General features: G+C 36.1%; 1 protein-coding gene across 5 annotated transcripts in view; it reads right to left on the bottom strand.

The window, feature by feature from the left end:
- The window catches only part of SKAP2 (src kinase associated phosphoprotein 2), a 177929-nt gene that overhangs the window by 46009 nt on the left and 104026 nt on the right, over window positions 1-27894 (bottom strand). For 4 of the 5 annotated variants that reach the window (XM_038557172.1, XM_038557171.1, XM_038557173.1 and 1 more), the window contains exons 5-9: window positions 27534-27611; window positions 26417-26500; window positions 12285-12409; window positions 11358-11421; window positions 10671-10808 (exon numbers count right to left, since the gene is read on the bottom strand). In XM_038557172.1, coding sequence (XP_038413100.1) covers window positions 10671-10808; window positions 11358-11421; window positions 12285-12409; window positions 26417-26500; window positions 27534-27611 — 489 coding nt within the window. Of the gene's footprint in view, window positions 1-10670; window positions 10809-11357; window positions 11422-12284; window positions 12410-24143; window positions 24218-26416; window positions 26501-27533; window positions 27612-27894 lie in introns of those variants that run through there. The other variant, XM_038557175.1, reaches the window with a different exon arrangement.

Here is a 27894-nt window from a genome sequence, read left to right on the forward strand (position 1 = left end):
TTCTGCTGAGAGGCAGTACAGTTATTGGCTAGGAGTCAGAATGCATATGTTCAAGTCCTAATTCCACCACTTAGTTGCCTTACCCATAAAAGAGAGACAGTAATAATACTTAGGCCATAAAATAGTTACTCATTTATTGATACTTAGGAAATTAATTAATAACTAATAATCAATTAGTTAAAAATAATTACCTGGCACATACTAAGTGTTAACCATGATTGTTATGATTATCATACCACCTTTTAATTCTTTCGATGAACTAGCTACTCAGTGAAGACATTTTAACTTTTGCTCTAAATGTTTAGATGTTGGTCTAGATGTTTTACTTTTTCTACTTCCTCAACGCTACTCTGAACCTCTCTGAGCAGCTACCCTTTGTGGTTTTTTTTCTAGTCCTGGCTGTCTCGGGGCCTTTGCAATTGAGTGTCCCCTGTGCGTAGAAGAAGTTGTCTTTTTTTTTTTTTTTTTTTTTTTTTTTTTTTTTTTTTTTTTTTACCAGTTTTATCCAAAAGGCTTCAGTTTAAATGTCACCTCTCCCGTGACCACAGACTAAAACACCTTCTGGCACTTTTACAATCCGCAATTATCTTCAGAGACACGGTCCGCTTTTTTTAAATGCCTAAACCTCCAACAGCTAGAACAGAACCTGGTATGTAATGAGTCTTCAATAAATGTTTGTTCAATCTATTAATTCAATGCCTAATAAGAAGAATGTATAATGAGAAGACAAAGTACAAATAATTTTAAAAAAAGCTCCACTATTAAAGAAATAACAGATAAATAGAAAAATCATTTGAAACAATCAGCAAGCATCAGGAAATGGGGCCATCTAGAACAGGGCTGAGATGCTTATTTATAAACATTACATATAACAAGAAAACAAGACGGCAAAAGCCAAAGGAAAAGACAGTTTCAAGAAGAAAGGGGTGGCCAGTAAAATAAAATTTCTGGAGGTGAATTTGAGGACAGAAACTAATGACTGGGACAGTACTTGTGACTTTGAGGAAGCTGTATTAGTTAAGGGATTAAGAATACAAAATCAATTGCCAGGGGTTAAAGAGTAAGCAGGTGAGGAAACAATGGCTCTCCCATGAATTTTGTGCTAAAGAGAAGCAGAGTTAGGTTGCACCTCCTGCACCAGGATCAGGAATATGGAAAGAGGCCCAGACAAGGAGCCAGGAAGTTTAGGATCTGGTTCCAAAGACAGCTCAAAATGCCACTCTACCTCTGAATTTCCTTATTTGTCTCTGAGAAAAACTTTCCGTCTCATATCAAATCCCATAATAAGAAACAAAAGGGCTAACAGAGACATAAGCATAAGGAGCTACGATTTCTTTGTAGTAATTCTAATGAAGTTATACTTAAGAGGGGCAAATCTGTAAAAGAATGTCTTATTTGAAACAAAATCAAAGTCAAATTTCACTTGAGCTTAAGTTAGACTGGTCTTTTTCCTACTTTGTTAAAGGCTTGCATTTACTCAACTCGAGCACTTGCCGAAGCCAGATATGAAGAGTGCTTATATTTATCACTGACATTTTGTTGAACTTGTCCATTCTTATTAATCATTGCTTTAAAATAAGCAGCTGGGTACTCTTAGGAAGTTGATATTCCCAGCTGACCTCTCTGCAAACACAGCAAAGCCTTGATGATCTCTTGTGCAGTCTGTTTCTGTGGATGTATGTGCTCATGCAGGTATATGGATGTGTGTGTATATTTTTTCTGGGCCCTAAAGAAGCAAATAAATTTTTGCAAAGCTACTACAAATGTTATATTCTATCTTCCTAAAGCATGGAGAAATTAAAAACAAAAGCAGCCTCTGATCTGTTTATACTCTACTTGGGAAGTGAATCATTTCTGCAGAATAAAGATTCCAGTTAAAAAGGCTGATACAAAGGTAATTAGAAGCTCTATCTTAAGACTAATTCTTGAGACTTCTTGGTGCTAAGAGACAAAGTGCTCAGTTATATGTAGATACAAAACCTACAATGTGAATATTTCACCTTCAGGCACAGTTTCAAAATTCTGCATCCATGGTACACAAAAAAATCTTCAGGATGCCTGGATGGCTAAGTTGGTTAACTGCCTGCCTTTGGCTCAGGTCGTGATCCCAGGGTCCTGGGATGGAGTCCCCATATCGGGATCCCTGCTCAGCAGGGTATCTGCTCCTCCCTTTCCCCTCTTGGCCTCTCTCCCCCTCATGCTCTCTCTCTCTCATTCTCTCTCAAATAAGTCTTTTAAAAAAAATCTTGATGGCTCAGGCCCACAAGTGTGATTTTTCTTCTTGCTTTATAAGTGTCAGCATTTTAGTTCTGATGAGAGTGGTTGACATTTGCTTGCCTTCTTGTTCAAAATTTTAAATATTCTGATTCTTATGATTATATTACTAGGATATTCTAATAATTATTCTAACGGTTCCCCCTAGGCAATATAAACATAAATATGTGTGTCCAAAAATTTAGAATATGGTGGCTAAATGATCCAAACCATCAATAATTTATATGAGTCTATTTGGTTCTTTAAAAAATAAATCTGATCAGGACACCTGGGTGGCTCAGCAGTTGAGCATCTGCCTTGGATTCAGGGTATGATCCCAATCCAAGGATCAAGTCCTGCATCAGGCTCCCTGCGAGGAGCCTGCTTCTCCCTCTGTCTGTATCCCTGCCTCTCTCTCTGTGCCTCTCGTGAATAAATATGCAAAAAATCTTTAAAAAAAAAAAATCTGATCTTTTTTCATGGGGTCCTTTTCACTTGTTACAGTTTCTATTCCTTCTTTGGTCTCTTTAATCATTTCATTTATTTTATAGTCTTATCCCACCTTTTTTTATAGTTTTCTCAACTCTAGTTAATTAGGGATTAGTTCTCTCATTTGTTTTACTCACCACCATATCCCCCTAAATAGAATTTAAGGCCCATGCCACAAGTTTTTATTTTCATTATTTTGCCTTTCCAAACTACATATTTTGTGATTTACATTGTGATTTCCTCTTCTACCTCATGAGCTATTCAGAAATTTATTTTTCAGCCTCCAAATGCAGGGGCTTGGGTATTTTTACCTACCTTTTTAGTGCTGGTTTCTAATTAAATTTCATTGCAGTTAAAGAATGTAGTATGATATAGATTCATAGAAATTTGTTGAAGAATTTGATTGTGAACTTATACAGGGTCAATTTCCAAAAATATTCTATATGTATTGAATATCTTTCCAGATGGCAGACAGTTCATTGACTTTTTTTTGGTTCAAATCTTTCACACATTTACTAATTTTTTGCCTCCTTGGTCTACCAGTTTCTAAAAAGTGGTATGTTAAAATCTCCCACTATAACTGAAGATTTGTCACATTTGTCTTATAAAGACATATTTGCCTTCCAGATTTCAAGGTTATACAGTTAGGTGCATTTAAGCTTTATATTTTTATTATGTGTGTCATTCTGTAGTCCTACTGTTGCTTTATGCCTTAAATTTTATGTTGTCTAGTGTTAACACAGATAGCTGCTTTGTTTGAATAGGATTGCCTGGTTTATTTCCATTCCCTTACTTGGAAAATTTCTATGTGCTTTTGTTTCAGAAATAGCTCCTCTAGGAAGATTGCTGCTAGATTAAAAAACAAAAACAAAAACAAAAACAAAACAATCCAATGAAGGATGCCTGGGTGGCACAGTCAATTAAGCGACCAACTCTTAGTTCTGGCTCAGGTCATGATTTCAGGGCTCTGCGTTCAACAGGGAGCATGCTTGAGATTCTCTCCCTCTTTTCCCTGTGCCCCTTCCTCCACAAAATAAATAAATCTTTTTAAAAAATAGCCAATGTGATTATTTGTCTTTTACTAGATTGAATTAATCAAGTTCTATTTATTGTAATTATCTTTGTATTTGGGCTTACTTTTACCATGTTGTCTCTTTGCTCCTTTTTCTTTTTTTCCTTCCTTCTTTTGGATTTAAATTTTTTTCTGTGATCATCTTTTATTTCCCCTTGGCTGCTTTGGGAATCTCAAGATCGCATTCCTGTTTATGTAGTACTCACCTGGAAATTGTAACCTGCGTTTCCTACCAAAGACCATACTTACTCGGGATTTCCCTCCTCTCTCTTCCTGAAAGAACAACACTTAGCATGCTTTTGCCACCTCCCCCTTCCCTCTTGCCCCAGCTACGTTTTTTTTAACTGTTAGCTAAATTTAGTTTTATTTCTAAAGTTTTAAATTAAAAGAAAAGGCTTATTTAAAAGTAACTCATGGCTTAAGTTCCTGATATATTTTACCTATGTCTATGTCTGCTCTTGTTTCTTGCCTCGCCACTTCTCCTGAGTTCACTTTCTTTTGGCTTAAGTACATAGTGATGACTGGAACTGGAGTTTGAATGTATGTTTGCCTCCCAAGTCCTTGTGCTCTGGCACAACGAGTTAACTGGCCACAGACATAGAGAAAGGCATTCTGTGTATGCAGGGCAGGGGGTGGAGCCTGAAGATATGAGGCAGATGGAGAGGAAGACAGAAGTAAGGATGGTTTGAGAGGTGTCACAGTAGTGCTGACACTATCTTCGGGAAGACAGTATTCCTATATCAGGAAAGCCAATACAATGAACTCAGGAGACACAAAAAGGGTGTATAGACACAGGACATAAATAGACACAGGGAATCGAAGTGCAGGAGTAAGTCAAGGCTCGGCCAGAAACAGAAGGAGCAGCCATGCTCACTTAGGGCCCATGCAGGAATGGCAGCAGCAGGATTCCTGGCACCTGAGGACAAGGTCTGCCACAGAGCTGATGCTCAAGAATGTTTATGGAAGGGAAGACATGAAAGCAGGGAAGAAAACAGAGAATGGTAATGGAAAAAGGAAGGAAGGAAAACAAAGGAATGAGAAAAGGAAGAAAGTAATAGTAGGAAGAAAATAAAAAGGAAATAAAAAAGTAGAAGAAAGTAAATAAAGGACCCTAGTTAAAAAATTTTACATGCATTTGTACATTTGTAAATGGGACAAAAAAAAAAAAACCAAAAGATTCATATCAAACTGTTCCTGTTTATGTAGGATAGTGGGTGAATGACTTGCTGCACTTTTTTTGTGCACATCCACAGTATTTACGGTTTTTCCAGAGAGCATGTATTGTTTAGAAATAAAGATTTACAAGTTAAAACTCAACAAGGGCAAAAAGGAAATGGACAGAGAAGAAGGAAGCAGCACCTGGTGTGGCTTGTCAGGAAGCACTCAGGTGAGCCCATCTCAGTAAGCCTCTTAAGGCTGCCTCATGCCTCCCGATCTCCAGGGTCAGACTGTCCTCTTGCCATCTCAAGCCCATGAACCTCTGCAAAGTTTAGCCCCAAGAACAGAGAAGGGAGAGAAATCCCATAGGTGTCAAATTGCAGCTGGCCCTAGAATTGCTGGGGTCTGCGTTCTCCCTGAAGCCCGACTCACTTTTAGAACCCAAACCCTCACCCAGTGGTCTCACTTCAGCTGCAAGACAACCACCTTTTCAGAATATCATAACCCATGTATCTGCACAAGAAAGACACACACACACAAAGAAAGACACACACATACAGTATCAAAAAAGACTTCCTTCACAGATTGTGCTCATGAAAATAGAAGTGCTTCTTTCCTTTCTCATCTTTCATGGTTTTCTTATTCCTCAAAGATCAGTAGCTTAATCCTCTGAGGGAAAAGAGTGAGAGACAAGTTGAACTCGTCCCTTATGAAATAGAATCATTGTATGTAATCCTAGTTTTACACATATAAGAAAGTCTATGTTTTGTCCACAAACATAAATTCTGATATGGAATGTGGGTATGGGTTTTTATCACTCCAGAGATACAGGATTTTCACTCCAGAGATACAGAATTTATTTTACAGATAAAAAGGTGATAAATCAAAAGCTGTCTATTATATTCCTGTGCAGGGTTCCTCCAACCTCACCACTACCAACATTTGGGGGTCAGAGAATTCTGCTGTGGGAGCTGCCCTGTGCACTGCAGGGTGGTCAGCAGCATTGCTAGCCTCGACCCACTGGATGTTTGTAACACATAACACCCAATTGTGACCAAAAATGCCTCCAAGCACTAATCTTTAAATGGACCCTGAGGGCCAAAATTTCTGATGGCTAAGAACCACTGATGTAGCTCTAATTTGTAAAAACGGGCTCATTTATCTTTCTACCCATAAACATATGTTTTTGGCATGCTCACAGGTATTTTGGGTTTTAGTATGTGTCAAACCATCTCTTGGAATGAATTTGTTTGCAAAGCCAACAGCAAGGTAGAGAAAGCTACATGACAGGCGTAACTGTATTCCAAAGCTTCATGCTATATTATGTAATGGGCAACATAACACTAAAATCAGATTTATATTCAGTGAAGATAAAATATAAATGATTATATATGTGCAAGGACCCCAATTTATAGATATTTCCCTTATTTTCCATAACTTCAGATAACCCTCTTTGCAGTTCAGAGCTGAAACCACCCAAATATGGAATCTAACAATTTATCTACTCGGGAAAAAATATTCATCATACCATATACTAGGATACTGTATCACCACACTTAACAACTTTACAATTCAGCACCATGGTTTAAGAGAAAAGAATGCCAGCAGGCTGCCTAGACTAACAATGTTAAAATGCTGAATATATGTGGTTCTGTGAAAGTCACCTGGCATCTTTCCATTGCATTCCAAAGAAGGAATGAGAAAAATTCTTTGGTGAAACCATGACCAACCATCACTTACAGTGATGTTATTACCAGACTCGAGAGTCCCCTATAATCTTGATACTAACTTGGTAATAGGAGTGATAATGATTCAGTAGGAAAATAAAGGTAAAATGTATTTTGAGGGGGGGTTGTGACCACTTACTGATTAAGTTAGGATTTGTGTCCACTTGCTAGAGACTTTTTCAAATTTAAGGAATTGAACCCTGTTCTTTTTTATGTATACAATAGTTTTGATGGAAAAAAATTATAGCTGCATTTTACTTTATATTCCATTTTAGATACAGACAGTTGGAATGGATACATTTAAAATGTATTTGAAGGACCAAAGGATAAAAACATCCTTTGTTTCTGGCTCAGAATAGTTCAATCTGTCATTATGGGGGAAAAAATAAATTAACACTTAAAAAATAGGTTAATGGAATTAGAAATTCGTCTTCCTGTTTTATGTTGCCCTCTCTCTTCCAGTCCACTTGGCAGGAAAATTTCAAATGCAATTCCCCTGAAAGCTATAGATTTAAGAGGCTAACAGGAGTTACTACTCTTGTTACTGGGCCCATTCTATTCAGTCTACCTCTTTAAAAAGTCTTATTGTTGTTGCTGCTGCACAATTTCCTGACTTTAAAGGGGGGGGGGGGGAGAGAATTAAGTGACATGGTAACTAGAAGAGAAGAGCAAGCTGTGCCGATTTCTGTACTAATTCCCCAAGTATTGCTCTCCTCTTTCAAGATTCAAAAATCAAACAAAACTATTCTTCTGTATTTCTAATGAAAAAATGAGCACCAACTTCTGAAGTTTGTGCTAAGCCAAATGAACTCATTACTGTGTTATGAAACCATGTAACATACTTTGATCAATATGTGAGTTGTGCCAACACAAATATGCCACAGTAATACCACCATGTAAGCAAATCTGAGTGGCCCAGGCGAAGAGGTGCCAAGACATAAAAGATGTCAAAGCATTAGTGTATTTGAAGAAAAGCCAGATGCCTTTCCTACTCCCCAGAAATGGCACTCTTCCCATTCTTCTGTACATACGCATAAATCCCCTATGCCCAAAGAAATCTTACAAATATATTCTTATTCTTTTTGCGAACTTACTTAAAAATTAATGAAAAAGAAAGTAAAGAGAAGCTGCTCAAAACAAGTTCGAAGACCCTCACTGAAAAACAATTATAATGAAACTATTCATATTCCCCAAGAATTCAACGTACCAGAAGATACTTTACAATACAATTTTTTAAACAATGTTTTCTTCTCATTGTTAAGACTTAAACACTGTAGGTTTATTTACATTCAAAAATATGTATTTATTAGAGTAAGAGCTTTACTTTCTCAGAAAAAGAACTCTGTGATTTAAAGTAACACATTGAATACTTAGATTTTTCTTCAAACACATTTGTATGCCCCATCTTTCAACTAAGAGGATTAGTTTTCAACTATATATAATGGACAGAAAATTGTGGTGAAATGGTAGTATTAACTAATTCTTGGAATTTAACCAGTCAGACTTCAGAGATATGCAGTTCTTTGCACAGAACTGGAAAAATACCAACAGTTTGTGAATGTGTTCACTGCTCTTCCACTGTTTTCACCTACTCTCAGAATTATATTCATATCTCACAGAACTAAAAGCAACTACTGCCATGCTTATCCTGAATGAGAGATCCTCATTTAAAGAAAGAAAAGTGACTTTCTTGTGTTAGGTATTTTATCAAACAAAACCTCAAAAAACTTTGAGAGACAACTCTGAGGACTTTCACTCAGCAAAATCCCCTCTGTAGCGGCTGGCTCAAACCTGACAGACTTGAACTGTGCAGATGTCCTAGTGGCTCTATGGTATACTGGGGAAGAAAGAAGGAGGAGACATTCCACAGCTGCTACCCCAGCGTCCTTCCCAGGGGGACAGTTGCAGGCTCTATCAAGCTCAATCACTTTGTACAGCAACCTGGATCCCAGGCAGGGGCAAGGAATCCCAGAACAGCTTAGATTTCTTCCAGTACCTCAGCAAGAAGTAAGACTACTTAAAGAATAACCAGTTATTTCCAACAATTATGTGGCCCCAGGCCAAAAAAGGGGATGAAGCAGAACATCTGCAGTGAGAGAAAATAAAAGATGTTTCATATTTTTAAGATTGCAAGCAACAGAGATCTTCTTTGGACCTTTGTTAGGAAGGTGACAATGAATATTTGATCTCACCAATGTTTATTTGGGGGTGAGGGGGAGTGGTGGCAGGACAATCAAGTTGAAGAAACACAGAACTTAATTAACAGTCAAGTCAACAATTGTAACGTAACTCATTCACGCAGGGTTTTAAAGGAATAAAAGGTGTGTGACAGAAATATGTTCAAAGATGCTGCTTTCTTGCCATTTTACATTGGTGAACATTATTGCAAACTCTTTCGAACATTTTTAAAACTAAAATAAATGTGTTAATGATATGGTGTGACTAAAAACAAACGGTCAGAAAATAGTCTTCCCGACTTGAAGATAATGCTATGGCAGATGCCATTTCCCTCAGATAAATCAAAAAGGAAGGAGCTATAAACATACAGTTCTATTAAAATATTAAAAAGATACAGATTACTATTTCCCACAAAATTATGCTTTTAGACCAATCATCTTCTAAGGTAGTAAAAAACAGTATGTAGATGCATATTTGAGTAGTTTTTGTAGTACTTGAAATTATAATACTATTACAATCATTAATTCTTACCTGATCAGAAAACCATTCTTATGCCTTCACATAAACACTTGCAAGAATTTATCAGATACAATAATGAAAACAATAATGATGATGTTACAGTTTATTGTCGGCTTGTCATGTGCTGAGAGACTCAGATACATCACCTCATTCCTCCCACCATGATATTATTCCCATTTTATTGATGAAAAAAAAGGAATTTTATAGATGAAGATGAAGAATTATGGATGATGGAAAAGACAACTTTTAAGGTCACTGAGCTAGTAAATGGCACACTCAGAATTTAAACTTTTTGGCTCTGAAGTCCATGTGCTAGTTATTACTGTGCCCAGTGACTTCATTGAAAATGATATTTGTATGTTAATTTGGAACATTCTGAGTTCAATTTTAAAGGTTTATACTATGCGGTTAAATCATTCTATTCAGAGAAAAGCATCTTCTCTGCATAAGATGTTGGTTAAATCTCACTTATATTGCTCATAATCCCTCTTTCTCCTCTAACTATTGATTTTTTAATAGACAGAGAAAAGCTCATTTCAACCTATAATATTAATAATGCAGTGATTCCCTGAAGGTGTTTATATTCTAGGTACCCTAAGTTACAGATACCTATCTTTCGGTTTTAGCTTGACCCTCAAAACTACAAGTCAAACAGCTAAAAGACCATTAATTTTATGTTATGTAATAGATACTGAGGCATACGAACACTAAACCATGCCTGGAAAATGTAGAATGAGAAAACTTATTCATATCGATGATAAAATATCAAGTGAGAAAACTTCAAGCCTCAAAAGGCCTTTGTTTATAGTTCAACAATATTCCTCCAAGACAATGCAGTACACCACAGCAAAGAGAAATATATGAGGCAGAAGTTGTTGACATATGGGGTGTGCACAGAACTTCTGGTTAATGGAAGTTCCAAGATATATAAATAAAAAATGATGTGTGAGTTGGTGGAAAAAACTGTAAGGCAAGTCAATTTTTTAATTAAAAAATTATGTAGCATAAACAATGCTAATGAGCCAAAAGCCCCATGAGATTAGGACTGTATCTGCTCCATCTTAACATTCCACTCACTTTATATAAGCGTACATCCACTCACTGGAAATACCTCAAGCAGAACCCTTTTTTATAACATAGAGTTTTGAGGATTTTCTTTGTCCTTGTTTTTAATAACTCACCATTTCCACTCAAGTTGTCAACTTGATGATATATGACATTAGGGGGTAAAAAAAACTCTAAAATCCTTAAATGAATCACCAGATGATAAATACCTGGAAGTTCTTCATAAATTTCATCATCAGTTGGTTGGCTGCTTGCTGGTGGGCTGCTGGTTGGTAGAGGATGGTCAACATCATCATATAATTCTCCTCTTTCATCATCATCTTCAGGAATAACATCAGATCCCATGTCTGAAAAAATGTTGCATGAGGCAAATTTTTTAGGAATGCAAAAGGTGTTTTCAAAACCCTATTTTCTAAACTAATGCAGCCCTCCAGAGTCATAATATTATTACATGCTATATCCTTAACTCGAAGCATTTTCAAAAACTGATTATTGCATAAATATGTGAATTGCAAAGCTGCCGATTGGTACTTATAGAAAAAACACTTAGAAATCCGAAGTGAACAGCCTGTATTAGTACTAGTCCTGTTCCCTTGGCATTCCCACAGGAGTCAATAACCTTTTGTATATGAAAATCCAAATTCTTTTTTTTTAATATTTTATTTATTTATTCATGAGAGACAGAAAGAGAGAAAGGCAGAGACACAGGCAGAGGGAGAAGCAGACTCCATGCAGGGAAGCAAGACGTGGGACTTGATCCCAGGTCTCCAGGATCACACTCTGGGCCAAAGGTGGCGCTAAACCACGGAGCCACCTGGGCTGCCCTGAAAATCCAAATTCACTCAGCTACTCAATATTTAAAGACGGCAATGACTAGTTCAACTGATTGCTCTTACCTTGTAATACAAATTTCAGCTGCTGTACCCATTCTTCAGCATCTTTGGGAGAAGCTGCTGTGAACTAATAAAAAAAATAAACAATAATAAAAAATCACCACAGTGAAAATGAAAGGTATGAAGCATTCTTATCACTTCTTTAAGACCATTAGTAATTCTTTTCATGTCTAGTACTACTTTTCTTGCAAGGATGCTTCTTATAATGTACAGTTAATTTTGACAAATTTACGTAATTGAAGCAGAGGATGATGGATTTGAAACTCTGATCAGCAGCTGGCAGCTGTGCAGGAAAAAAAGCTGCTTCTCTTCATCAATGTCAAAGACAGAACTGATGAACAAAATTTGCCCTTGACAATTAGAAGACACCCATGAATTTCTTTAGACTGCCGGGTACAGTTTTCTTAAAAATGTTCTTGTCAGATTCCAACACACTACCTGACAACTTAATTAACTGGCTTTCAACTGCAATCTCAGATATTTAAAACTTATTAAACATACATTCCATATTGATGCTAGCTGATAGCTCCTGAATCACTGAGCTGATATGTGCCTTTACCTTCATTTTCTCCCACAACTCTAAGCAATACAATATGCATTAACACTCTGATATTTTTCTTTTGATAATTTTACTCTTTCTGCTATGTAATTCTTTTAAGAAATCACAGTGCTATTAAAATAGATATAAAATGCAACATGTGAAGTAGTTGATAAATTACATATCCTTGTTCTCTTTCAAGAAGGTATCACTCTAATCTGAAATTTTTTTTAAATGTATTTCTTCTTATATGAATGTTCACTGTATAAAATCAGTATTTTTATTATTATTTATATGTCGGGGAGAGTTGTTTTAACAAAATGTTAATGTCTTTATAAATGAAATCAGAACATGTTATCAACTTAATTTCAAAACAACACAAAAACTCCAACCTGATAGATACGTTTATCAGGAGCAGAGATTTCAAAACAGCAATCTTTCTTTCCATCCTTCCTGAGAGTGTTATTCATTCTGACATTGTAGCCATCTATTGCAAATTCACCTTTCTGTTGCTTGTCTGAGGAAGATAAAAGGAAAGTTAGAATTTCATTTACTGCAGTGAATATAAATGCCCAGTTGATTATCTTTTATTTAGATTTTCTCTGTCAATTCTTGGAAAGGGTATTATTTGGTCATATTGTTTTCACAGCATTTAGTGTTTAAATAACGTTTCTAGATATGACTTCTAATTCTAAAGTTACAGAAGTGTTTGGGATGGTTGGGTTTACAAAGGATATCTTAGGGAAGGAGAGGGAGAGGTCTGAAGATAGCCTTATTCAGAAGGAAGTATGGGAAGAGGACACTTTCTCGTAGGAAATATCCAAGAACTGGAACTTGGAACTTGCAGGACAAAACTACTAATCCATGGCTCTCTCAGATTTTTTTTTAAGATTTTATTTATTTATTCATGATAGACATAGGGGGAGAGAGAGGCAGAGACACAGGCAGAGGGAGAAGCAGGCTCCATGCAAGGAGCCTGATGTGGGACTTGATCCCGGAACTCCAGGATCGCACCCTGGGCCAAAGGCAGGCGCTAAACCGCTGAGCCACCCAGGGATCCCCGCTCTCTCAGATTTATAAGCTGGTGGGAAAACCTGCAGCCAAAAGTCACTGAGTTTTTTTTAACATCATCCTTTCTCATTACCACTTTCCAACACCCTGCCTCCAGAAAAGTCTCTAAAACACAGCTCTTATTTTTTTAAAATATCTCCTAAATTGGTACAAACTAAACTGTAAATTTAAAAAGCAAAGCAAAACAAAACTACTAATCATAAAAAGCTACAAGGGGAAAACAAAGTATTCAGATGGAAAGGAGAGGTAGAGCAAGTATGGACTCATGAGTTCCTGAAATAAAATCAAAGAAAAGTAGGTTCCTTAAGCAGTCTGTGAACACATAAGCTAGTAAAGCACATCTGAATCCTACATGCCGAAAAGGCAAAAGAAAAGACAACTTGAGCTTTAGTCAGTTATTGTTTTAAAGACAAAATAGAAATACAAAGGATTTAATACTCTGAAACTGAAATAAAATTAGTCTGCTTTCTTACTTCACCCAGTTATACCATCTTGGAAGGGAACCTACCTAGATTAACACACAATATCAGGATCATGAGTGAGGGCAACTGTCTCTTTTACTGAGCTCGGGGGAAATATAGAAATGCTTCCTATCATGGGAGGGAGGGCTCTCTCAGCTCTGTGAACCAAGAAAACATTTATCTCCTTTTCTTAAATATGCTAATTTAATGGCTGAAGTAACATACATTTTAAAAAAGTTACTGAGATTATATCTTGTTCAAAACATCAAATGAGAAAAAAATCTGAACATTCTAATCATATTAAGTCATACTTTACATCTCTCCATGATCTAAAAATTAGCAGTTTGCCTATGGAAAAAGTCTCCAATGTACTCTATCATGTTCAGAAAAAAAGCAAAACTTAGCGCAGCATTTCTCAAAGAATGTTTTATGGGATAGTGATAGGTGTCTAGGATCAAATAAATTTGGGGAAATACTGAATTAAAAAGAGTTAACCAGGTTTTGTTAATCCAGGCCTCCTTGAGGTCCTTTATATATTTACATATTGATTGCATCTCTATGAGAAAGATTTAGTACACAGCACTTCCCAAGATTACTTGTCCATGGAAACCTTTTTTCATAGAACATTATATGGAACTGCTACTCCCAGAACATATTTCGCAAAACATCTAACTAGAAAAATACTACTGAGGAAAAAGTATTAAAATAATAAATGGTTAAGCATTGCTGCTTAACCTTAAATTCTCAAAAAAGACTAAGTCATTCATTCACTCACTGAACAAATTTATCAAGCATTTAAAACAAGCAAGGGAGGGCAGCCTGGGAGGCTCAGAGGTTTTAGTGCCGCCTTCAGCCCAGGGCCTGATCCTGGAGTCCCGGGGTTGAGTCCTGCCTTGGGCTCCCTGCATGGAGCCTGCTTTTCCCTCTGCCTGTGTCTCTGCCTCTCTCTGTGTGTCTCTCATGAATAAATAAATAAAATCTTTTTAAAAATAAATAAATAAATAAAACAAGCGAGGGAGCATTACAAGTATGGTGAGACAAAATCTAGTAACACTTTACCAGACTTTCCTACCTTCCCACTACAACATACATACATGGTACAAATTTAAGTGCTCCTGGAATATTGCTCAGAGATCCACTGAACTTCAAAAGATATAATTTTCATTACAAAAAAAATGGAAATAAGTCAGAGGCCAAATATTAAAGCCATACAGAACAATTTGGAGAGATTTATTTAGACTTCCCAAGAAAAGAAGGATTTCAAAGACCAGATGAAAGAGGGTAAGCTCCCTTGCTGCATGAGGGCTCAATTGCTCTAATCACTTTGTCCACCTCATCTAAGGCCCATGCTTTCTATCTTTAATCTGGGTCTGAAATTCTTGGCAATGTAACATCAGTGGGGATGGAAATTCATCTGGAGATATAAAATCAGTACTATACAAAGACTGAGTTTGGGAAAGATGCAGGGAGCAGGAAACCTTGTGCTAGATTATCTAGAAATAAGACAACCAGGCAGCCAAATTAGGTGACCTCTCCTTAGACTAGCAGATCCACTATAGACAAAACTCCCAAAAATATGCTATAGGACCATGTATCAGATCTTCTGTTAGAGCCTAAGAGAAGGACATGAACAGCCTCTAGTCAGATGAAGCAGGGACAGGCCACAAATCCAATCTAGAGATAAGTACCCCAATGACAGAGACAAGGATATATAACATTCAAACATAAGTAAAAGAAGAAAAGTAAACAAATTAATCCAGGTGTCATAAAAATACTATGTGATACAAAAATGTAACATAGCATTCAAGATGTAAAAAGCAAGAGCAAACTAGGAGAAACAGATAAAAACTTTAAACAATAGTTCTGCATCCTTTATAAAGTAAAAAAAAATCTTAAAGAGATGAAAGATAAAACAATGTAATATAAAATAAAAAGCGAGATGGCTGAGACAGAAATTGGAATGGAACTAGTAAACTAAGGGGAAAGCACTGTATGGAAATGGAAAATGCAGTAGCAAAACAAATGATTTATTAAAGTGACAAAAAGTTGAAATTTTTGAATAATGTTGAAAAATTAGATCAGATAGACCTAAAACTTTCTACCCCGGTAGGTAAGAAAGAAATAAAAGAATAAAGGAGAAGACAAACAAAAGGAATGTGATGGATATGGAAGACTGACAAATAAAACTTAAGAAAAAAATGAGTGGTCCAGATGAGTAACAAATAACACAGAGCCAATAATCAAAGACATAGCAGAAGAAAGCCTCACTCAAAGACAGACCTAAGTTTATATAAAACATAAGGTGGGGGATCCCTGGGTGGCGCAGCGGTTTGGCGCCTGCCTTTGGCCCAGGGCGCGATCCTGGAGACCCGGGGTCGAATCCCGCGTCGGGCTCCCGGTGCATGGAGCCTGCTTCTCCCTCTGCCTCTCTCTCTCTCTCTCTGTGACTATCATAAATAAATAAAAATTAAAAAAAAAACATAAGGTGGTATTTTCTAACCAAATAAAACTAATAATAAAAAGAAACTAATACTAGACCTATTCAGCTGATAGTTGAGTATTTGGGAATAAATAATCACATAAGCATCCAAGTGAGGGTAGAAGTATGGGACCAGAAAGGTTGAAGAGAATGGAGGGTAATTTATAACTCTTTCTCAATAGTTTTTTTGCAAATGCATGACCATAAAGTAGCCATATTTCTTATTAGCCAATGTGGGGCAGAAAATTCAAGACACAAAATGAGTGTAGATAAGACTACAAAGACTACTCAAAGAGTCTTTTATAAGACTCTGCTCTTCTTTCCTCAAATTAGCATTACTTCCAGAAAAAGGAAAAAACCATAGCAGTATAAAACAATCCATAATAATTTATATATAGGTTAAGTCCACCGTGCCTTCTAGGATAGTTTCTAGGATACTTGTTGACTTAAGACAGACTGTTAAAAAAAAAACAGTAACATGCCAATTAAATGAGAAATAAAGTCATATAAGTTGATCTATCCAAAGTTGCAAAAGACTAAAAAATATTACATGTAGGTCAACTTCCCAAATAGCAGAAGCTTATTCCTTTAAGTACTAAACACCTATAAATGTTAGTTGTTATAATAGAAATCTTTCTGAAAGATATACTTCCCTAACTTCTCAAACAATTCTTTTAAGCATAATATAACATTTTCTCAATGATTTAATAGTATTATTTTGAGTATTTGGCTTTTATAACACATTGATGCCCGTGGGATTTTTGAGGTGTTTGCCCCTCTATTAAATTTCCTTGGTCTTCTATTTCACACTTTAACCTTGCCTACATCATGCTGTTCAAATTTAATGTCTACAGAACTGAAGTCTGCCAGGAGAAACTAGATAATAAAATCTATTAAATCAGTAACTTAATTTTATACAATTCTAATTCTGTAGGTTCAAGGTACAAAGCAGCTGACTCTAATCTCTTACAAAACAAAATGCATGAGGTTAATGATAGCTATTTCCTTCTACTTTTTCACTGCCTTTTAGGTTTACAGCTGTGTTTTGGGTTTCTTAAGTGCTCAAAAGACAATTCACATTTCCTGAGCTCCTTCCTGTAGGCCCAGGAATTTAATAACACATCTCATCTACACCATGAAATAATTCTAAGAGAAAGAAGGTATTTATTATATCCCTCTGCACTGATGGAAAAACAAACCTTAAAACAACCTATTTGCTCACGGCCACATAACCAGTAGGTCGTAAAAGCCAGGACCCTAACATAAGTGATTTCAAAGCCCTTTTACAACCATTTCACACTGTCTCCTAGAAAGATGTTTCTCAAAGTAAATTTCAAGAATCACCATGTATGTTAGAATCTTGCACGCCAATTAAAAATACAGAAATGGATACTACTTTGCACTTGCTATATGGAAATCTCTGGGGGTGGGTCTAAGGAAACCAAAGTTTTAGCAAGTTTCCTAGGTGATTTTGATACACACACTAATGTGTGAAAAACCACTGTTCTGGAATATGCAATCTATGAAATCTTGGTAGAGAAGATGAATGTTATCTTGCATTTCCTCCTGCAACTTGGGTCCAACTTTCTCAGCTTGCTTTATGTGCTCCTCTACCTTTGCCTACCTGTTAAACTGCCGTGATGCATTATGTTCTAAATCTTGCTCTCTTCCTGCTTTACAGTTTTCTCTGGGCAACTCACCCAATCCTAAGGATTATACTTCTATCAGTATCTTGTGATTCATAATTCCGTATTTTTAGTCCAGCTTCAGGATTTTTTTTTTAAGATTTTATTTATTTATTTATGAAAGACACACACAGAGAGAGAGAGAGAGAGGCAGAGACACAGGCAGAAGGAGAAGCAGGCTCCATGCAGGGAGCCCAACGTGGGACTCAATCCCGGGACTCCAGGATCAGGCCCTGGGACGAAGGCAGATGCCAAACCGCTGAGCCACCCAGGGATCCCCCAGCTTCAGGATTTTATATCCAAATCTTCCTTTCCTCACTACATGTTTCACTTATTTAATGTTATGGGCACAATGTCATTCCCACATAGAGATCATCTTATCCCCACTCCTGCAACACTTGTGATCTTTCTTGTTGTGTCCTACTTCTCAATCAATGGTACCTCCATTAACTGAAGTCTCCAAACCAGAAAACAGCATCATTCTTGGGTTCTTCCTTTTTCTTCATCAACTGCCCCTACATTCTCTTCCTCCACCCTATTGCCACCTATTTTTCCAATCAGTCCTATTTTTCTTGTAAATATGCTTGCTTTTTCTCTTTCACTGGCTCTCAGAAAGTATGCTTAAAACACCAACCATTTGGGAAGCCTGGGTGGCTCAGCAGTTGAGTGTCTGCCTTTGGCTCAGGGTCTGATCCTGGAGACCAGGGATCGAGTCCCACATTGGGATCCCTGCATGGAGCCTGCTTCTCCCTCTGCCTGTGTCTCTGCCTGTGTGTGTGTGTGTGTGTGTGTGTGTGTGTGTGTGTGTGTCTCATGAATAAATAAATAAATGAAATCTTAAAAAAAAAAAAACCACCAACCACTCTCCTACCATTTCCAAGATAGTAAATAAATAATCCCAACTAAATACAGCAACTAAATAATTCCAGATCATTTAGCATCCTATAAGGTGTGGGCATTTGTCATTTGAGGATCCCTAGCAACTAAGTATCTTTCCTATTTTAGTCCTGAGATCCTTAAGGTGAAGAGCAAGCTTCCCACCACAGAAGCCAGAGGGAGGCATATTTTCTCTCTTGTCAGTCAATCAGATGTTCCAGACTGGACCTAAAACCATATGGAGCAACAAAAGAATCGGGGGAGAGCTCTGATGTCATTCCTGTGTCAGTGGCATTCGCCGATGGGTGGCAGTACAAAAAAGGAGGGACAACATTGTGTCCCAACCAGACTCTCCTTGGGGTAGAGACTGGTCAAAGTTATAGCTACCTTACCTCCCTTAGACCTTGCCTGCTTTCTGAGCCTGGTTGTTTAGTCTTCCCATCAATTCTGCCTGAGAGCCAATATTCCCCCAATAATTTCCTTTTCTTCATAGTAAAAGTTGGTTTCTGTTGTTTACACCAAGAATGCTAACTTGGAACAAATGGCTAGCAAACAGAAAGATATGCAATGCATTCAGAAATTTTTGGTAACATCTGTTTATATTTAAGGCCTTTCTCCTTGGTGAGAAACTCTTGTCATTTCTATAGTTATTAATGCTTATTAGTAGGAAAAAGGAAAATATGCCCCTTAATACTAAACCTTTCCATTAAACTTCATGAAACTGATTAACAAGTGGCTCTAGGCCCTCAGGTAAAGATACATGAACATTTTTTCTTGTTTGTACAGCTCACAGAAATACAGCTGCCAATGCTAATTCAGCCACTTGAGTCATACTGTGAGGAAATATAAAATTATTACTATTTTAAGTGAAAAATACTATATGCTATATATATATTTGTTACTTGAGAGACCCAAGTGGCTCTGAGTAATAAACACAGGCAATATTTATGAGTCCAAAGGGAAACACTTTAGTTAGAATTAACAGTGTGGCTCATATGGTCTGGTCACAGGAAATTTTAGGTATTTCCAAAACCTTTTTTCCCCCCTTTAAAATAAAAGTACACTGCAAGCATAAAAATCAAGTGGTGTTTGTAGTACATATTTTCAACCACAGGTATAAACTGATTTAAAAACAAGGCAGTATGAAGTAGCAGTGAATGGAGAATGAGTAAATTACAAGCGTTTTTGTAGAATGGGAATTTAAAGCCCTGTTTCTCCTTTTTTGGTTATACTTAACTGTTTTCCGCTACAACTGAAAATCAGATCATTACAATATGGTCTATTAGACTAACATAACACATAGCTATTTTTAAGATAAACATTACATAAATATGATCTTACTATCCTATTCATATTATCCTCTTGGAGTCTCCTATGATAATTAAAGAATAAATGGCACTCCTACTATTCATGCAAATGACAGGAGCTAAAAGCTTGTGTGATAACCTACAGCTGTGTCATTCACATAAGGTGCTAAACAACCTCCCTGGACTCTCAGCTTAAGCACACATCTGGCCTCCAGTCCCACCTTCTCCAATCTCACCTTCTCCTGACAACTGTCAACATGATCTTTTCAACATCCAATTGGAGTCTCTCTTGACATCCAGTCACCTTCCATGTTCACAAACATTAACTGTCCCTTACACAGGAAAGGCCAAATTCCAGCCTGGGGCATTTAACAACCTGCCCCTCCCTTCCCGGCTCTCAAGTCCTCACTCACCTCCTGCCCCAGTGAGCTGGCTCCTCCATATCATCCCATTTTATGAGTCCTCTGTGCTCACTCCTCCGAGCCAATGTATTATACCATTATGCATTAACAATACCCAACACATATGTGTTCAAAGAAAATCTACAATCAATAGATTTATGTAGATACATAAAAGTATACAGTTTGACCCAAAATATGCCTACATTCAATCTACACATATTTTCAATCTATATATATATTCTTAAATCAAACTGTGTTCTGTTTTATTGCAAGCCAATCTGATCTGTCATCATCACAACCTTAATAAGATTTGGTTTGTACCTGAATATTTCTGCATGTTAATGAAATTCCACTAAATATCAGGTGTACATATTAACTTCCCTCCACATCACAGGGCCCCTTAATTATAAAAGCAGAAAATACATCCTTTTATTTAATATTTATTGTGATAAACTTTAAAGTTAATACTTGTATAGCAAAGGCCCAAAAGTCTATAAAATTGGAATAATTTCTGGTAAGTAGAATTACTGCTATTTCTTAAGGAATAACAAAGATATTACTATGCTTTTTCACACAAACAAAATGATAAGTTTTTTAAATAGCCACTAGCAACCACCAATCTGTTCTCATACCTATGAGCTTGGTATCTTTTTTCTTTATTTCTTTAAGATTCTACATATAAGAGAGATCATGTGGTATTTGTCTTTCTCTGTTTATTTCACTTAGCATAATGCCCCTTGAGATCTACTCATGTTGTGGCAAAGAGTAAGATTTCATTCTTTTTATGGCTGAATAATATTCCATTGTATGTATTTCATATATATACATATATATGTATGGATATGTATGTATATATATTATTTATACATTTTATATATATTTATTTATATACATTTATATAAATATAAATAAATAAAAAAATATATATAAATCACAGTTTATCCATTTATCTATCAATGGACACTTAGGTTGTTTCCACATCTTGGCTAGTGTAAATAATGCTGTGGATAACATGGAGTGCATATATCTTTTCAAATTAGTGTTTTCATCTTCGTCAGATAAATACCCAAAAGTGGAATTGCTGGATCATATAGTAATTCTATTTTTAATTTCTTGAGGAACCTCCATACTGTTTTCTATAGTGGCTGCACCAATTTACATTCTCATGAACAGTGCACAGGGGTTCCCTTTTCTCCACAACCTTACCAATACTTATTATTTATTGCTTTCTGACACCCATTCTAACAGCTGTGAGGTGATATTCATAGTGGTTTTGATTTGCATTTCCCTGATGATGCGTGATGCTGAGCATCTTTTTATGTACCTGTTGCCATCTGATTGTCTTCTTTGGTAAATTTTTTAATTAGATTTTTTAAATCTATTTTTAATCGGATTTTTTTTTGCTACTGAGTTATAGGAGTTCTTTATACATCTTATCAAATATATTATTTGCAAATATTTTTCCCATTCAGTGGGTTGGCTTTCTTTTTGCTGATGGTTTCTTTTGCTTAGCAGAAGCTATTTAGTATGACATGTTCCACTTATTTATTTTTGCTTTTGTTCTTTTTGCTTTTAATGTCAGATTCTAAAAAATCATCACCAAGATCAATGTCAAGGGGCTTACAGCCTGTTTTTCTTCTAGGAGTTTTATGGTTTCAGGTCTTACTTTCAAGTCTTCAATACATTTTGAGTTACTTTTTGTGCATGGTTAAGATAGTGGTCCAGTTATTCTGTTGCATGTGGCTGTCCAGTTTTCCTAGTACCATTTATTGAAGAGACTGTATTTTCCTCATTGTATACTGTTGGCTTCTCTGCCATAAATTAATTGACCATATATGTGTGGTTTATTTTGGGGCTCTTTATTCTGTTTCACTGATCTATGTGTCTGCTTTTATGCCAATACCATACTATTTTAATTACTCTGACTTTGTAGTATAGTCTGAAATCAGGATAGGTGATGCGTCCAGCTTTATTCTTTCCCAAGGTTGCTATGGCTATTTGTTTTTTTGTTTGTTTGTAGATTCATACAAATTCTAGGATTGTTTGTTATATTTCTTTAAAAAATGCCATAGGAATTTTGATAAGGGTTATACCGAATCTGTAATTTCTTTGCATAGTATGGACATTTAACATTATTGCTTCTTCCAATCAATGAGCGCATATCTTTCTATTTATTTGTGACTTCTTCAATTTCTTTCATTAATGTCTTATAGTTTTCAATATGTAGGTCTTTCCCTTCTGTGATTAAATTTATTCCTAGATATTTTATTCTTTCTGATACAATTGTGAATAAGACTGATTTTTTTTCTCTTTCTGGTAGTTCATTATTATTAATGTATAGAAAAGCACAAATTAGGTCCAATTCTTTAGTGACTTTTATTATATGTTGAAAAGATACTACAATGAAAAAATTATAAACATATGGTATAATAAATAACTTTTGATGAACATTTTAGAAGACTTGGTAAGACGAAAGATAACTTGCAGCTGCCACATACTAAATGGCAACTAGAATTTTCTTTAATTGGGCAGTGGAGGTTAGGGCAACAAAACCTGCTGAGTAGGAATAAAAGAGATACTATAAACTACTTCTCTCTAAAAAGTGGGAAGAGATAAGGTTCATAATGCTGATTCAAGATCATATAGAGATTAAACAGAAAAAATAAAAAACAAAAGCCATGACTTTGGAACAGGTTCCTAAATGGGCTATCATTTATACACATATTAGAGGGGCTGATAACAACCAAGATGTAGAAAGAACATGGCTTTGGAGCCAGAAAAGTCTGCACAAAAATCCTTAGTATGACTCCCAGGAGCCGTGACTACTAACCTTTCCTGCCTTGCCTACTTCAGTAGCTAGTCTCTACCCATTCCAATTCATCCTCCACAAGCCTATCATGATTGCTTCCTAAAAACCAAATCTGGTGGTAGAGCCGTATGCTTAAAGGTCACGTTTGAGACAGAGTATTTAGCAAAGCCCTTATTCTCATAAGGCTCTTGTCAATCTGATTCAAATCCACTTTAGCCCTGTGGGCCCACTTCCCTCACTCACTCTGTGCTCTAACTCAATTCCAACCATGGCATCATCTGAGGGCTTTCACAGCTCAGAATCTCAGCTGTTCCCCTGCCTCGAATGCCCATTTTACCCCTTCTTCACCTGACAAATTCCTACTCATTCTTTAAGGCCCAGAGAAGGGTCCTCTCCATAAGGAAGTAATCCCTAACTTCCTTAGGCAGTTAGCCATTGCTCCCTTCTTATTCAAAGACATTGTATTTAAATCACTTACTGTTCTGCATTGAAATGATCAGTTTACCTACTCAGCCCCTCCTCTAATCTCACGATTTCCTCTTCCTCTCACTGATACCCACAAAACTCAAACGGGGAGGATCTCTAAGACAGGATTATCTCTGAATCCCCAGTACCCAGTATCCAATAAATACTTATTCAATAAAAAGTGAAGAAATGAGTAAGTGAATGAATGACTACCTTGATGGTACTCTGAATAGCTAAAACCTAAGAAGTTTGATGAATAGGATTTGTGACAATCAAAGGAAGAGGAAAGGGAAAAAAGGATGGATGTGATTTCATAAAGTGATAAAATAAATCTATATCTATATCTATATCTATCTATCTATCTATCTTAAGGGCTACAAATGGTCATGAATAATAAATACAGATATTATTTATGGTTACAAAGGTAAGTGCATTATTTACCCTAGAGGCTGGAACTACTCTTTCTAAGCCATTACTATCCTGATGGGTCAAAATGTTTTTTGGCACACATAGTAAGTTATAAAATGTGAACTATGCATCTGTCAAACAGTAACAAAGTACAGTTTAACCTAGTAAGTGGTATCAACTCCTTCTGTGCCTCTATAATCCATTTATCTAAACCCTACTTAGTTGGAAGATTACATTTCTCATATATCTAAAGAGCTCTTTCCAAAGTTTAAGCAAATGATTCACATACATAATAAACCAGGCTGTACAAATTGGCTTTCTGGTTTCACAAAAGAAAAAGTTTCACGTGACATGTACATTTTCCTAAAAAGAAAGAGATACAAAGGAAGGAAATTAGGATCATGCCAAACAAACAATTAAAAAATGTCTAAAAACAGATCTGTTTTCTGAGTCCCAAAAAGAACTGGCCAAAAATTCTAAAGTAGCCAAAAGAACTGCTAAAAAAAGACCTGAACATTCAATGGCTACTTCAGAGTAACAGGGAAAAGTTGTGGGAAAGATACACCATCCTCAACTATCTACATAAAATAAGAACACTAGAAGAGTAATTTTTAAAAAGCGGTGATGGTACAGATGGTTAAGTGTACCAAAAAAGTTAAAATACAAATTACAAAGATCATTCTTACCATAAGTTCTTGTCAAATAAGAACAGAAAAAAGGAATTTAACTAATACCTCCGCAAAATAACTAGAATCTATTTACTGAAATAAATATGCTTATTTGAAATAAATGTAAACATTCCTTAAGTTTTGGGAAAACTCTTGCTAATTTTTGATCTAACAGGTGTATATCCCAGTTAGGACTAGGAATGGAGGAAACAAACATTAGTATTCACTGAGTCTTAAAGAAATTAGAAATGAGAAACCTAACTGAACCAGAGTCACAAGGATATGAAACCTCCATCCCCTAGTCTTAAGAAATAGACGATATTTCTTTGTGGAAAAGTAAGATCATGATCTCAATTCACAATTGTGTACCAAATTATATTTGTCATAATCATGTATGTTTATGACTATGGTGATCAAAACTGAACTTAGGCTTAAATTTTCTGACAAAATCACCTACTTACCCTTAGCAGAAGAAGGCTGCCTGATGATAGTTGTCTATAGTTTATACTTCACTGATGCCATTATTACATTCAAACATATTGTAAATTAGTGTCAGAATGCAAACTAGCCACTAAATTAATTCTTAATTTGCTAACTTCATTAGCCAAAAGGTGAGACCAACTTCTAGCATCACCTATATAATTCAAATTTATCTGAAATACATATAATAATCATATATGCATAGTTTTATAATAAAGAAAAAAACTAAAAACTCCAAGCGATATCAAATGAAACATACATTTCCAAACAATTCCATGGGAAATCTTATATTCAGTGATATTGGATTTGTATGCCTTTTTTCTCCTTAGGTGTCTTTTCTGGAAATGAATGTTAGCTATTTCTATACTACCTTTACTTTGCTTTCTGACCTGGTTTTCCTAGGAAAAAGTAAAACTAAGAAAGCTTATATTCTTTAAATTTCAATATTTTATGGCTTTATTTGTTCAAATACTGACCTTAAAATTACGTTGGCTGTGATTAAAAGATGTATTAATTAGCAGGTAAAGTTACGAATGTAGCTTACTCTTTCTAAATTAATGGTTAAAGCATGGACTTCATCATTATGCCTAGGCTTAACTCCCACATCTGCGACTTACCTGCTCTATGACTCTGACCAAAATTATTTAACCTCTCTGTCCTCAGTTTTCCAAACAGTAAAATAAAAAGAGCTAATAACAGTACCTACCCCACAGAGTTGTAGTAAGCCCAGTTAATATAGCTAAAGTGCTTAGAACAGTAATCGCTATAGAGGTGTTTGCTGTCGTTATTTAAATATGTAAAAGAAGCTGAGAAAGGTGTTGCACAGATTTCATTTTACCTAAATTTTTCTTTTAAAATATTTGAAAGAGGGGATACCTGGGTGGCTCAGTGGTTGAGTGTCTGCCTTTGGCTCAGGGAATGATCCCGGATTCCTGGGTTGAGTCCCACATTGGGCTCCTTGCATGGAGCCTGCTTCTCCCTCTTCCTGTGTCTCTGCCTCTCTTTGTGTCTCTCATGAATAAATAAATAAAATCTTTAAAATATTTAAAAGAGTAATATACTGTTTTCTCCTCCCTTCAAAATTCTCATAACCACAATGGTTTTTAACTTCTCTAGAAATTCTACAATACCTTGGATGATAAGTATTTCCTAAAGTGAAAAGCCACACAGATTTTCATCTCTTTTCTAATTCAGTAAAACACAATTGTGTTAACTTTTAGGGCATTCTGGAATTTGGTGCATTTGGCAAATAGTGAAATAGAACTATAAGTCAGTCTTAGACTATAATTATTGAAATTCTCAGTTATTCTTTCTCTTTTTGTCTTCAGTTTACTCTGGTACTAAAATGGAGGTATATAATGGCCCCTAAAGCCCTCCTACAGTATAAGTTGATATGAATGAACACCAATACTACCTTTATCACTTCCATAATAATAGAATACTGTTTTACTGAGAGCACACCAGCGTTTCTGCCATTCAAATCCCAGGAAGCTGTGATCTACAATAAGGGGGGGAAAAGAAACAGTTTAGATAATACACATTACACATACAACATAAATGTAATGCCATTTCCTTATTGTAAAAGGGAAAGTTTGTTAACATGATTTCTAAGGTTTCTGTTAGCACTAAAATTCTGTGACAAATTAATTTGTATCTTCTTCTCCAAGAGACAAACAAAAACGAAGCTAAAAGGAATAAAGTGAAGTGGAGATAGGACTGCTACACTGGCGGCTAACACACTTTCCTGACAGGGACAGTCTAGAGGGCATGTGACGATACAGCTTTGAGACAACAGATTCATCTGGGTTTCATTTACTCATGTTATAAAAGGGCAGGGGAAGGGGAGAAGCTGACCTAGATTACTATTATCTCTTTCAGCTTGAAAATTCAGCTAAGAAATCCAAGGAAAGCAAATGGAATATAAATAGACAGGCCCAAAGGGACTACCTGCAAGAAAAACAAAATGGTAATGAAGAGACTTTCTGCTTTCTGTTTCCCATATAACACCACCTCCATATTTCATTTCCATTATATACTGGTGCTGAAAGAAGGAGACCATATGGTCAACTCCTGATTATCAGAGCCAATGGAGAGGAACACTGAATGAATAACAGAAAATGGCAAACAATATGCCAGGCTTGATATGAACCACAGCAGACATGGTATATGCCTGGTCAGGTGCAGGATAACCTACTGCTCAGCCGGGTGGGATAAAGGGGAGAAATCCCATCCTTGAAAACACCGTCATGGCCTTCAGCCTTCCTCGAAGAGGCAGGAAACTGCTCCTGAGTCATTTACAAATAACCAAGATTGGCAACTAGAAACCTGACCAAATGTTTTGTTATCAAAAATTGATTAGAGCTAAAAACTGTATTTTGTGGTGGGGATAATGTTATTCGGATTTTCCTACAGTTTTAAAACTCCTTCAATCGCTTAAAGAGAATATTGGCTCCATATGTATACTGCACTCATGTTTTATGTAAGGATTAAGCCATTTGTAGATTTTTTTTTTTTAGAATCTTCTAGTTTACCTTTTCTGCGTTTTTCAAGGTAGCCAGCCTTTAAAACAAAAGGAAGGTCCTGTGCTGCAATTGGAGGAAACTGGTTTCCTATGGGAAGTAGAGGAGGAAAAAAAAAGTCATGAATAATCCATCTTAGAAAAACCAAGTACCAGATCTCATTAGGTTCAGTGTACTTTTAGTTACCCAAATTAATTAAATTCAAGTCTATTATTAGCTTTGTTTCAGATCCATTCCATAGACTTGTCTCTCTCCTGTAAATCTCAAGAGGAAAAAAGTGTTCTGAACTATATCTTAATATAGTATAATCCCCCAAATACAGTAATATTATATAACTGGATGATCTCTACAGGGTAATACTTTATTATCTACA

The sequence above is a fragment of the Canis lupus genome, chromosome 14 (genome assembly GCF_011100685.1).
Source record: "Canis lupus familiaris isolate Mischka breed German Shepherd chromosome 14, alternate assembly UU_Cfam_GSD_1.0, whole genome shotgun sequence".
NCBI classification, from domain to species: Eukaryota; Metazoa; Chordata; class Mammalia; order Carnivora; family Canidae; genus Canis; species Canis lupus.